Here is a 13831-nt window from a genome sequence, read left to right on the forward strand (position 1 = left end):
AGCGGGTTCGATTTTTCGAGCACCAAAGTTTACGTAATCTTAAATCTAAAATAGATGATCCAAAATATTACTCTTATAATATAAATATAATTTGTATCTGTTATATTTCATATAAAGAATTAAAGATTAAATTTTGATAGATTAAAAAAAAAAAAAGAAAAAAAAAAATATAATAATTTAAAAAAATTAAAAAAAAAAAAATGATTTGCAAAAACAAAACGAACGAAGAAAATACAAATTTATCTTTTTTTTCAGCAACAACATTGATAATAACCCAAACATAACATACATCATTTCATTATCGATCGTAGATATATAGATATATAGATTTTTATATAGAGAGATGGGAAGAACAGATGTACATAGATGTAAATTTACGAATTGGAGACCATCAGAGATAACAGCCATCTCAAAGAATGTTGAGAAGGATATAGTAGCTGTCGGTCGTGCAGACAATTCAATTGAACTTTGGTCTATTCAAGCTAATTTTCATTTATTAACTGTAAGTAAAAGAGAGAAAGAAGAAGAGAAACATATGTACAACATATAACTAATCAATCTGTTCAAATTCATTTGTTTCATTATAGAGATTAGGAGGAATTAAATTTCAAGGTAAAATAATAGGTTTGGAATGGTATATATTTGAAGGTAAACATAGATTGATATCAGTTACATCTACACATATTAGTCAATGGGATTTGGAATCGATGCAACAAATTCAACATTTGGGATCAGTTGGTGGAGACATTACAGCCTATACATTCAACAAGCAAACCAATACTCTTGCTACTGGTGCTGGTTCGTTGACTGTCTATTTATACGCAATCGATCAACACAAGAATGGTCAAGTCAGCTATCTCCGTGCACTCCCCAAGATAATGGGTAATGGATCGATCCAATGCATGCAATGGTCAGACTCTGTCACTTTGGTGATTGCCACCGACTTGTTACTCGTCACATACGACGTTGAAAAGGCACAGAGAAAGATGGAAGTTGATTGTTCTTCAACCACTGCCATGTGTGTCATTGACCAAGACACTGTCGCTTTGGGTCATAGTACCGGTATCGTCTCGTTTCACGAATTAAAGTATGGTACCACAATCCAAGAAGTCAAACATCACATTGCCTCTATTCGTACCATCGTTCCATCCAATTTCAATCAATTCAACCTACTTTTCATTTCTGGTGATGATCCAACTATTATTTGTTTATCAAATAATTCAAATGGTAAGTGATATAAAACAAAGAATAAGATATATATTATTATTATTATTTTTTCTAACATTTCTATTTTCTCTTTTTTTTTATTTTTAGATAAATGGTCATTAAATGGATTACATAGACCACATTCACATGATGTTAGATGTATAGAGGTATTTGATGATTTTATCATTTCGGGAGGTGTTACGACCATTTTATCATTGATGGATATATCGACGTTTACAAGTGTGTTGGCGACTAAAAAGGGATCCTACTATTCATACCCATTGAATAATATTGCCATGACTGACAAGATTGAAGGTGACGGTAATTTAATTGTAGAGGCTTCGAGAAATGAGATTTCTATTTGGCGTCTTGGCAATCATTCAACCGACGAGACGGTTGCCGAACAACTACCAAGTGGGTCTCATTTGGTGGTAGATCAACGTGCCAAACGTTTGGTACAATTTAATATCAAGGATCTAGATTATATCCGTTCCGTAGATATTAGTTATAATGGAAAATATTTTGCCTATTCCACTGCAACCTCTGTCAATATTTATACACTTGCCGAGGAAAAGGATGAGGAAAGTGGTGAGGAAAAGATTATCATTCATAAATTAAAATCATTTAAAAAGGGTAGTGATTCTATCAAGTTTACACGTGGTACCAAACAACCATTACTAGTTATCACATCGATTAAATCCAAATTGTTGGTTTATGACTTGGTCGAAGATGAAATTACAAAGAAAATTAAATCTTTTTCATCTCTATCTCGTAACCTTAAAATCCTTCAAAATAACAAACAAGAACAAAAAGAAAAAGAAAAAGAAAATGAAAAGGAAAATGAAAAGGATTCAACTTCATCAAATTCAACATCCTCATCTTCATCTTCATCTACTTCTTTGGCAAAGATAACAAAATCAATTCTTCATTTAGCAATTGATTCAACAGGTAATTATGCAGCAACAGTAGATTCAAAGAGTAATATTAGCTTTTTCAATCTTGCCAAGGGTACTTGCACTATTACCATTCCCAATCATCTACATGTCGGTGCTATTGCCTTCCATCCAACCGAACCACTTCTCTATATCGCCAATAGTGAAGAGATTGTAGTGTTTAACGCACGTCTTTTAAAGACCGTCCACATGACACCAGCACCAAAGGAAGGTGCTGTCATTGCAATCACCAACAATCCATCCGATGCCAGTCGTATGATCCTCTGGGGCCACAACACCATCTTTGTATCGGACTGGAGCAAACCCCGTGAATACGAAGTTAAAACCATTTTCCCCGAACTCATCACTGCCTGCTCTAGTCTGTTGTTCAACCAACTCGTCACTATCGAGTTGCCCTACACTGAACAAATCCTTCCAACTCTACCAGGTGCCATCAAATTAAAGTTATTTGGTCAAAATTAAAAGAAATTGAAAATAAAATAAAAAAAAGAAAAGAGAATAACTATAAATATAACTATAACTATATATAATCAATCGACTAGCTAGAATGAATCTTTCTAAAAAATATGATAATAACTTTAAACAACCAAGACGATTTTATAAAAAAAGATAGATATATAGTTATCGTATCTATGCAGTTGTTAACAGAGAAGAAGAAGAAGAAGAAGAAGTCTGAGTTTATTAAAAAATATATATTTTAAATTTATTGGAAATAGGTGAACTTCACTTAATGATGAATGATTAAAATTTTTGATAATAATTAAACTATGTCTTTTTTAAAAAATACTACAACACATATATCAATGTGTCGGACAAGTTAATAGAGAATCAAAATGTAATAAACAGAGAAAGAGAAAGATGTTTAACATTTATTAATCATACATTTATTTTGTTTGTGGTTTTTGATCATTGTTATTAGGATTCAAAGGTTAGTGATGTAATGAATCATCGATTGGCATGGACGAGAATCAAAGATATATTGATGAGATCGAGAAATGAAAAGACACATTACTTTGCACTATCGATATTGGAACGTGTCATCAAACGACAATGGTCTGATGAGAGGGTGTAGGTGCATCTTCACCGATCATTTGTCAAATGATATTATCGGTACACTTTGACATCGATGAGTTGGTCGACCCTTCTCTACTCGTACAGTCATTCCCACTCTCAACTCGGCCCACTGTGTTTGGACAGTCACGTATGGCAAGTGTCCTCGCATTGATCGAGTTTGTCAATGTCTTTTCGAGTGCTCTGCCCACCAACCCAACATTCTCGATTAGCGTACCAGAGATATTCACCAATATCGTCAAGACGCTGTCAGAGATTCCTCTTCCCAAAACATTCAAAGAGGTCAAACATCTCCTTATTAATTCAATTGGTCAAATCATTTACACCTATCCTATACCAACAACAACAACAACAACAACAACAACAACAACAACAAAAAATCCCTGCCATAGTGTATGAAATTAAATATAAATAATATTTAGATTATAGATTTATTAATTCTAATTCTTTTTATTTTTTGTTACTCAACCATTGAGTTTAAATAAATTTAGGTTTATCAAATGTTTAAATTTTATGGAATTTGAAAAAGACTTGACAATTGATGGACAATCTCTACCAATATAAAGATGAATATGAATGAAAGTACAAAGAATTGGTATACTTGACCAAACACACAAGTATTACCATTCCTCAATCTATTGGATTAATTGATCAGTTGGATCAATCAATCACCAGCAAATGGTACTGGATCAAATCTATTGGAAATGTCCATTCAAACACTATTGGTCATTTGTAAGAGAAAAGGTCAAAACTTGTTAACAGAACATAATGAATTTTATGAAATCATAAATCAAACCATTTATTCAAATAATTTAAAATTATCACTTTTTCGGATAAAAGGGATACTGGCCAACAGTATTATCAACAACAACATTACTCCACCACACCAAATGCCATCTTTATCGATGATCCAAAGTTGAACTACCGATATGGCTTAAAACCTATGACGCTACCTATGGCTCATAACCTATGACCTATCTATGGCTCAGAACCTATGACTGTGGTCTCATCCATCCTCTGGAGCCTATGACCTACATGGCTCCGACCTCTGAATGACTAGTCATCTGGATCAAATGAATGGTCATCATCTAGAACATATGGCTCAAACCTATGACCCTCTGGAACCTATCAATGTGGTCTCATCTGGAACCTAAGACCCTCATTGGTTCATCCGTCATCTAGAATCACCTTAAGCAGAGTAAAAGAAATTAAAACATTTTTTTCGGTTTTTTTTTTTTAAAGTAATTCTTTTCCTGTTCTCTCCCATCGGGAAGAGTAGTACTCAGAAGTTACAAAGTTTTATTAATTTTACTTTTTAATTGACCAGCCAGAAATAAAGATTATCTCAAGAAGAATTAAAGTTAATTTGTTTTGGGGGTTTGTCCATGTCTATGATACATGTTGTATGGACGTTGATCATGTATCTTTTTGTATAGTGTCAAGCATGTTGGATTGTTTTGGATTGTTGCTTGTTCTAAAAATAAATTGGTTAAAGATATCGCTATTATTTTTTTTTTTTTTTTTTTTTTTTTTTTTCTCACTAGCACTATAGGCAATAATACTGGGTTGATATAATTATTATTATTCTTATTATTTAGTGAATTATTATATTATTAATATTATTATTGATAGTTGTAGAGAGAATAGAAGAGGATGGCGGTGGTGAAGAGGATGAGAGGAATGAAGCTGAGGGTGAACGATTATAGATGAAGAGTACGCAGAGTCTTGTACCTCTCTAAATGACTAGGTAGTGCGATCTTGTAGACAGTAGGATGGTTGTAGTTGGAGGAGAATCGAAGGATGATAGTTTGTATTCGTTCTGTAATCGTATGTATTACTGATTCGTCGGTTTGGTTCATTAGAGCCAAGTGCCATCGGTTACATAATTCTAACGTCTTGTCCCAGTTTACTTTTATAATATGTCGCATATCACTTATCAATCTAGCTCGCAGGTATTGTTCAGTGAATGGTTCATCTCTTTGGTGACGTAGATCATTACGTCGGAACCATATTCGTTCTAGTGTTGCAGCGACCAAGTTTATAGTCATTGGAGTTTGTTTGAGGTTGAGGAGGGTGATGTCCCAGACTGGTGGTGGAATGTTGTTGGCAGCAGTAACCTCTTTCAGTATCTTCACTGGCAGCGTGGTCTCCTTGCATTGGAAGAACAAATGCTTGGAGGATTCATCTTTGCCACACGTCACACAGGTGGAGGCGACTGGGTCACCCCTGACGAGCGGGAGACATTTGGTTACGTATTTCCAAACCAGATCTCGACCCTTTGGTAGTACGATGGTAGATAGAGCAGCTAGTGCATTCATTGGATACACTCTGTCATCGGTTGCTAAGATCTTTTGGCCTGGGGTCGGGTCGTACACGTTCCACTTTTCGTTGGATATGGTCAGCCTTTGGAGGTACACTTGTTTGAGAGGTACTCTTCCTCTTTTGTCTGGTTCCATTGCTGGCTTGGGTACAGCCTCTCTGCTGACGTCGTAGGGTTGGGTAAGCTTTTCCCACTCGCTGCGGCAGAGGCGGACAAAATCGTTTGGTTTGTCTTGGTTGAGTTGGTCCATCCATGATTGGGCAAAGGAAACCTTTGCAACTCGGTCGTTCTTTACCTCGTGGAGGAACCTTTCGAACATCCATGCCTTTTGGGCACGGAGTCTAGCGTTGAGGTCCCAGAGGTTGAGACCACCTTGGTCGATCGATCGTATGGAGCGTTTCTTGGACATGGTTCTTTTGGTTGGCTTGGTTGGGTCTTTCTGACGGTCGTTGCTGAACATGAACCAATCAATAACCTTTTCCAATCTGGTGATTGCCTCGTGACTAGGTGATTCAAGGTACGTGAAATAATTTAATTGTGACAGACCATATGTTTTGAGCAAAGCTAATTTACCTCTATAGTTGTTGTTGTGTTTAGGTTTCCATCTAATCAAATCGTTGATTACCTTGTCAATACGCTCTGGAAGGTGTGGTACCAAACCAAACTGGTTAAAGTAGTAGCCGAGGTAACGTTCTTTGCTTTCCTTGTCCATCAGTGGGTACGGTAAATTGGTTGGACTGCCAGGTGACATGATCACACATTTGTCAGTGTTGACTTTGGATGATGTAGCTTTACAGAATAGCTGAATCCATTCGTCCATTAGTTTAAATTCTCGGATGTTTTTGGCAAATGTAGACGTGTCGTCGGCAAACTGGAGTAGCTTTACCCAGTTGAGGTGGACAAGAGGCGGTGGCTTTCTCTGTTTGGTTCCGAAAGCTGGCGGTGGGAGCATAGAGAGAGAGACTGGTGGCTTTGCAGTTGTGGTATCGATTGGCAAACCTTGTATGCGGCCGTCATTGATGATGCTTCTCGCCAGTGGCTCGGCGATGAGGGCAAATAGCGTCGGTGATATTGGATCACCTTGCTTTGTGCCTCTGACGGTGTGGAATGGTTCAGACAGCGAGTCTCCTACTCGTACACGGACTGAAGAGTCTGCTAGCATGGACATAACAGCGTTGACTATCAGTGGTGGAGCACCCATCTTGGTCAAGGTTCGTTGGATGGCAGGGTGGGAGACAGAATCAAATGCCTTGGAAAAGTCGTAGAGAGTGGTGATGGCCTCTTTGTTGTCCTTGTTTGTCTCGAGTGCTTGCTTCATGACGATCAGATTGTCGTGGATCAGACGTCCTGGGACAAAGCCCGTTTGGTAGGGGCTGATGACCTTTGGAAGGACTGCCAGTAGCCGGTTGTTGATAACTTTAGAGTAAATCTTGTAATCCACGTTCAGCAGTGTGATTGGTCGGCGGTTGCCGATGTCGAGAGCGTCACCTTTGCCTTTGTAGATGGTGACTAAGATCCCCTTCTTCATTGCTGTTGGGGTACCGTGATGGAGCATCTGGTTGAACAGTCGGCAGAGAAAGGGGAGTAGTGGTCCTGCATAGTGGTGGTAGAACGACGCGGTGATGCCATCCTCGCCCGGCGACTTGTGCTTGGCAGTAGTTACGATTGCTCGATGGATCTCTGCCTCGGTGATGTCGCTTTCCATTTTCTGTTTCTCGACTCTGGTGAGTTGGGGGTTCCAGTTTGCCAGCAGTTTTTTGTGGATGCTCACATTTTTTTCGGCCGAGTATAAATAGCGCAAAACTCCATTGGGAACAACCGACCTTAGTGCCCGGTTAGCTCAGTCGGTAGAGCGCGAGGCTTTTAACCTCGTGGTCGGGGGTTCGAGCCCCCCATCGGGCGCATTTTGCTCCTTTTTTGCATGGGGTGGCGAGCTGGGACCTAATTTTTAACATTTCCTGAATCTCCACACTCGTGGCTACAATTATATGCAAGTTTCATCGATTTTGGTTAAATTTACTGACTCTTTGGTAATAATTGATCCTTGGGAAGTAGCTTATAGATCTAATCTTGTCTTAAACTCTCTAGATATTTGATGAGTTTGCAGTTTGACCAACTATTTTAAAAACAAAAAGAACTTGATCATCGGTCAATGCTGCTTGTTGTTTATCTTTTCAAAAGAGAGAGAGAGAGAGAGAGATAGAGATAATTATTAAATATATCTTTTTAAAATGGCAATAGAATATGAAGGATATAAAGTATTGAGAAGTTTGGGAGAGGGTAGTTTTGGTTCAACCTATCTAGTAGAAAAAGAAGGACAAGAATTTTGTATGAAGAAAATACCCATACCAAAGAAATCAAAACAAGCTGAAATCTTAAAAGAAGTATCAATCCTTCAAAGATTAAAGCATCCCTTTATCGTTGGTTACATCAACAACTTTGTATTAAACGGCTATCTCTATATTATCATGGAATACGCCAACCAAGGTGACCTAGGTACCTTTTTAAAGAAATGTCAACAAGATAATACTCCCATTCTTCAAGAAGTAAGAAAAACATTTTAAATTTATATTTATATATATCAATATTAACAGATTTTCTTTTCCTTTCCTTTTTCCTTTTTTTTTTTTTTTTTAAGACTATAATATTATGGTTTTCACAACTTTGTGCAGCAATTAAATATGTTCATGATCATAAAATCATTCATAGAGATATCAAACCCAAAAATATTGTTCTACACGATTATCAAGTTAAACTTGCCGACTTTGGAGGTATGTTCTGATGTATAATATAATATAATATCTTTTTTTTTTTTGAAATAATTAAATTAATTTTGATTTATATTTTGGATTCTTTCTTTTATAAAGCTGGAAAGTTTTTAGATTTACACCAACAAACCAATACTACGATTGGAACAGTTCTCTATATGAGTCCTGAAATTTGTAATCGTGAAGATTATGATCATTCAACTGATCTTTGGTCATTAGGTGTTGTACTTTATGAATTATTAAATTTATATAATCCTTTTGGGTAAAAAAAAAAAAGAATATCTATCTATTCTATTTAATATTTATTTACCTTTTTTATTTTTTAATTTTTAGAGACTCAAAAAGATCAGAAGATAATAAAATCATTTGGGAAAGAGTAAAAAAAGGAATATTAAAAAGACCAAACAATCAATACAATGAAGATTTAAATAGAATCACAACATCTTTGTTAAATGTAGCACCAAAACATAGATCATCTATTGAATCGATTTTAAATAATAGAATCATCTTTACAATTGTTGAAAAGACTGAAGGATTTATAGAGTTGCTAGCAACCAAATTAAAGATTGAAAATCTAAAAGATACCAATGGTCCACTATACAAAATCAAACAAGAATGGGTGGAAAAAAGAAACCAAGAAAAGGAAAAGGAGAGATTACAAGAACAACAAAGATTGGAATTGGAAAAGGTAAATGAAAAACAAGACATTTATGGTTTATTTAAAAGGGTTGAAAAAAGTATTGTCAAACTAGATCAAATCAACTATGAAATGGAAAAGGAATTATTGTCAAAACAATTATCCTCACCTCCAACACAATGGGTCATCAATGAAAAGGTAAAAAGTCGTCTTTCAATCAATCTCAAAGACAATCCAATCAATAGTTGGGCATTTGAAGTTGAATTGATTAGAAGTAAATTGGAAATTGTACCTTCAGATATTAGAATTCAAAGTTTTGGTAAAATTGATCAATACGTCAATGGAAGAATTGCTAAATTAATGTATGAAAATATGGGTGGAAATAAAATTTTTGATTTCTAAAAATAAAATAAATAAAGATAAATAATATTAAAATTTATTTAATTAATAGTTTTTTCATTGCATCAATGATGAGAGGTTCAGATTTGATCGGATTTGGAAGGTCTTGGATACTTGGCAGTTCTAAAGACAAAGAAACGGCAGTACACATTTTCTCGGTCAATGAAGATTCATTTGTAATCGATTCATTAGAGAATGCATCAAATTGTACAAAAACAAGTTGGTTCTTTGGGAGAATTGGTTCAAAGTTGTCAACTTGAAATATCAGACTTGATTTGATGATTGATTCCTTTGGGCGATTCGGAAACAGGGTATTACCAAAACAAATATGAAAGAGATGATTGGTTTTGGAATCTCTTTCATTTTGTCAAAAGGAGCGATGAATTCTTTGTGAGGGAATGAATGGTTGGCTTGCTCTATGCATTTCAATGATAATTCGTTTCTTTGACATTGTAGTACAACCAAGATCATAGATGGTTGAAAGGTTGTCCAATCCGGGGTGGATTGGCCCCAAGAAGGTGAGAGATTTGATCTTGTCTTGATCTTGAAGACCAAATACATCATTTAGAAATGGTACTAATAGTTTCTTGTCTTTAAAGATTTTCTTTAATCCTTCTTCTCCTCTACCATTAATACAAGGATTTTGTTGTTTGGAATAAAAACGATATAAAGATCCAGTAATTGAATTAATTCTATTCATTGCAAATATATATATATAGAGAGAGAGAGAGAAGAAAAATAAATAATCAACTTTGTTAATTTGTAAACAAACAAAACTTTTCAAAGGTTTTTGACCATAAAGATGAATAAAAAATTAAATTAAAATTTTTATTTTATTAAAAGGTTTTGAACAAACCCGCTTTCTTTAATCATTCTTTTTCTTCTTGATACTTTTAAATGTTTAAAGGAAAGGGTTGAACAACCCCCCCATTTTATTTAATCATTCTTCTTCTTCTTCTTTTTAAACAAAAATAAACTAAAACTATAAGAAATTTGTGGATGAATAAAATAAAAATGAAAACATTTTTTATTTTATTAAAAGGTTTTGAACAACCCCGCTTTCTTTAATCATTCTTCTTCTTCTTCTTGATACTTTTAACCCTTGACAATGATATAAGAACTCTTGGTTGCAATACCACAGTTATTACCTTTATCCTTTGACATTAAAGCGTATCCTAAAAATTTGAAAAAAATATATAAATATATTAATATTTATCTCTTTTATAATTATCTCTATTGCCAATTTTTAAGAAACGGACCATTGACACCCCAATCAGTTCCCCACTCATTACGAATGGACCAGTAATTATCATTGTTGAGGACACCATAACCAGTAACCAAGACAGAGTGATCGAGATTGGTAGATGAACATTGAGCATTGTAATATACACCAGATTCATAGAATTGGAATTCACCACTGGCATCAATATAGACCGAGACTGGACCATGGGTGGCGACGGCTTGGGCCATTTCTTGTTCATCGGCTTGAGCAATGGTGGTATAGTTGGAATAGGCAGCGACAGTTTCGACTGGGTCAGCTTGGCATTTTTGTTGTTTTCCTTTGAATGGATAGGTCTTGGCACTTTGGAGACCATCAACGATCATATACTCAAAAGAGTTGTTGATTTCTCCACCATTACACCCTTCATTACCATTTCCACCAGAACAATCAAGGACTTGTTGAACAGAGAGTGGAATGACTGCAAAGTCATTGTAAATGGCCCACATACTTTCGGCACAACCAACAGATGAGAATGCATAAGATGATAAACAATCAGCATCAGTGTTTGGTACAGCTGAAACTACTCCTTTTTTGGTCCAATCAACTGAAATTGGAATTGGTGATGAAGAGGATGAAGAATCAAAAGTTGAAACTAATTGATTATTATTATTGTTATGATTGATTTGACCCTTGGCATTTGTAAATTGCAAGATGAATTCCTTGTTTGAAAGATCGGCAAACTTGTTCAAACCCAATCTAGATGAATGCTTTTGTTGGTTCCAGGTGGTAATGAGGTCAAAGTTGTTCTTGAAAGTATTGTAAGCCTTGTTAAAGTGACCAGATTCATAACTCTTGTCATGCTTGTTCATCCAGTTTCTAAAAGCATTTTGATAATGACTTTCTGAAAATAAGTTGGTTGCTATTGATGATTGTACAATCAAACAAATTAAAAATAAAATATAAATTGAGTATCTAAACATTGGTAAATGAAATGATTATATATATATATATCTATATGAATACACTTAAAAGTTCCAATGTTAAATTTATAGTAAACGGGTGCGTCGTTTTGAAACAAGGGTTGGTCGGAACAAGATCACATTGGGGGATATTTTATAATTTAAAGGTCGGGATTGAAGGAAAGATTTTTTTTTTATGATTTTTTGGAAAAGTTGTTTGAGTTTTTGGAGACCATGGTCTCCAATGCTCCAAAAACAAGGTAAGATGTTGTTGTGTTTATTGTACAATAATAAATAAAAGTTTTGAGCTCGGAAAAGTCTAGACTAGCCCGATACATATCTTTAATTAGTCTTTATCCTTAAAGAATAAGCTTTTTCTTGGACCAATAGTACCTTGGGTTTTGTCTTTTTCGTTGTTCTTTTCTTTTGCAGATGCAGACGATGTTGATTTGCTTAGGATAAAGCTTTTGGAAGATGCTTTGGAAGTTGTTGACGAGGAAGACGAGGAGGAGGAGGAACTCGAAATAAACGAAAGTGACGATTTATGTTGGGTGGTATTCTCCTTTTCCTTGATGGCGGGTGTAGTCGTTGTGGCTGATCTCTCTCTCACTGTCAATAGGCCGGGAAGATTTGAAGATGATGCCAATGCAGCTGCCAATGTTTCTTTGGTCACAGGGATAGGTGGTAAATTCTTACTCATTGCCAATGTCTCCAACAATCTATCCTTTTCATTTAAAGTTGGTAAATTTATAAAATAACATAATTTTTCTGTAAATATTATTATTCCATTTTTATATCCTAAAGAGAAAAGAGAGAGAGAGAGAGATAAATATTAATATTTATGTATTTATATATTTCTATTTGTTTCATACCAAAAATATCTAAAACATCAAAAGCTTTAACTTGATCATAAATTGAACAATCAACTATAGAATAGATTTTTGAGGAATTGATAAAATTTGATATTGAAGATTTTGGAGGTTTGTTTAGGAAAACCAAACAATCATTAAAAATACAATAATTGATGATATTGTTTGGTGTTTTAAATTCCTCTGGAAAGACAATGTTTTCTTGTTGAGTATCTGCTTTTTTCTGTTTTCTATATTTTCTAATTCTTTTCAATAATTCATCCTTTTCCTTTAGAGGATAAGTAGAATGAATAGTCACTTGACCTTCCATTACCAATCTTCTACCAGGTTCATTCATATTGACCTTGTCCAACAATGCATCTTGTAATTCTTTTAATCTTGCCATCATATCATCGTCCTTTTTAGCGTCATTTACAAATTGTGTAACATTTTTTACTCCTCCAATACAAGATTCCAATGATTTTGTTATATTTGAATAAATATTTAAATTTGGTACATTTTTTAATAATTCCTAAAACAAAAGAAAAAAGAAATAAATAAATAAATAAATATATTTCTTTTTTCTTTTTTTTCTATTTTTACATTTAATAATAAAACATAACGAGGTAATCTTTGAACAGGCATAATAATAAGAGAATTAATATCTTGACCATTTGATCTTGAATCAGTTCTACATTTTTCGATAAAATTATTAAATGAAGATTTCTTTTTTAATCGATTCAATGTTGAAATTGCATTATCATAGGCAACGATATAAGAACTATAGATTTTAAAGTTTGATCGATGTTTGTTAAATACATCCAAGATTGCCAAGATTGCTTCAAAAGTATTTGTAATCTTTTGTTTTGGTGAAATGGTTGTAGTTGTAGTTGTAGTGATGGTTGTCGAGTTGGACGTAGTCACAGTAGTGACTCTAGTGGGAGGTGTAACAGTTGAAGAAATCCAAGAAAATGTATTATAGGTGCTTGCCAACTCTGTAAAAAAGTCTCGATGAAATGAAACAATCTGGTCGACCGTTGAAAAGATTGCTTCTATATTCTCTGTAGATGTTATCTTTTGTTTACGCATTGGCTCTAAATAAACCTCTTCTATAACACATAGATAGTTTACATAGGTCTTTTCAGTTGATATAATTTCATCTAATATTTGTTCTCTTTTTCTTTTTGTTGATTCATCTAGATCAATTGAAACAACAAACAATCAATCTATATATTAATATATATATCTTTGAAAATATCTCTCTTTTCATTTCGTTCTAGATCTTTTTTACCTTCGTTGTAAGTTGAATTTGATTTTGATGAATTATTTCCCATTTTTCTCTCTCTCTGCTCTATATCTATATGAATGTTTTGTAAAAAGAATGAATGAGTATAATTTGAGTTGATTCAAGTCTCTCATCGGGATCACTACCTTGATCAGAAAAGTAG

General features: G+C 34.4%; 5 protein-coding genes and 1 non-coding gene across 6 annotated transcripts; 3 read left to right on the plus strand and 3 right to left on the minus strand.

The window, feature by feature from the left end:
- Positions 1 to 343: 343 nt before the first annotated feature.
- Positions 344 to 4150, plus strand: cirh1a (WD40 repeat-containing protein; the record flags this gene model as incomplete). The annotated part of the gene is made up of 8 exons (XM_004350879.1): positions 344 to 502; positions 588 to 1227; positions 1315 to 2602; positions 2781 to 2829; positions 3079 to 3193; positions 3223 to 3398; positions 3511 to 3623; positions 3886 to 4150. The coding sequence occupies 8 exons, from the start codon at positions 344 to 346 to the stop codon at positions 4148 to 4150; spliced, it is 2805 nt and encodes a 934-aa protein (XP_004350930.1).
- Positions 4151 to 4824: 674 nt separating this feature from the next.
- On the minus strand, positions 4825 to 6751 carry DFA_11992 (Pol protein; the record flags this gene model as incomplete). The annotated part of the gene is made up of 2 exons (XM_004350880.1): positions 4825 to 4965; positions 5141 to 6751. 2 exons carry the CDS (start codon positions 6749 to 6751, stop codon positions 4825 to 4827), a joined length of 1752 nt encoding a protein of 583 aa, XP_004350931.1.
- A 628-nt stretch (positions 6752 to 7379) lies between these two features.
- On the plus strand, positions 7380 to 7452 carry DFA_11993. The gene has a single exon. It is a non-coding gene; the product is annotated as a tRNA-Lys (tRNA).
- A 329-nt stretch (positions 7453 to 7781) lies between these two features.
- Positions 7782 to 9614, plus strand: DFA_11994 (putative protein serine/threonine kinase; the record flags this gene model as incomplete). The annotated part of the gene is made up of 5 exons (XM_004350881.1): positions 7782 to 8096; positions 8189 to 8321; positions 8418 to 8580; positions 8652 to 9317; positions 9407 to 9614. 5 exons carry the CDS (start codon positions 7782 to 7784, stop codon positions 9612 to 9614), a joined length of 1485 nt encoding a protein of 494 aa, XP_004350932.1.
- Positions 9615 to 10449: 835 nt separating this feature from the next.
- On the minus strand, positions 10450 to 11445 carry DFA_11995 (cysteine proteinase 5; the record flags this gene model as incomplete). Its single annotated transcript, XM_004350882.1, has 2 exons — positions 10450 to 10529; positions 10647 to 11445. 2 exons carry the CDS (start codon positions 11443 to 11445, stop codon positions 10450 to 10452), a joined length of 879 nt encoding a protein of 292 aa, XP_004350933.1.
- Positions 11446 to 11881: 436 nt separating this feature from the next.
- Positions 11882 to 13717, minus strand: gxcE (pleckstrin domain-containing protein; the record flags this gene model as incomplete). Its single annotated transcript, XM_004350883.1, has 4 exons — positions 11882 to 12333; positions 12408 to 12915; positions 12987 to 13579; positions 13675 to 13717. The coding sequence occupies 4 exons, from the start codon at positions 13715 to 13717 to the stop codon at positions 11882 to 11884; spliced, it is 1596 nt and encodes a 531-aa protein (XP_004350935.1).
- Positions 13718 to 13831: the final 114 nt, after the last annotated feature.

The sequence above is a fragment of the Cavenderia fasciculata genome (assembly GCF_000203815.1).
Source record: "Cavenderia fasciculata unplaced genomic scaffold Scf_EUAJFUG02HR96I-5, whole genome shotgun sequence".
Classification (NCBI taxonomy): Eukaryota; Evosea; class Eumycetozoa; order Acytosteliales; family Cavenderiaceae; genus Cavenderia; species Cavenderia fasciculata.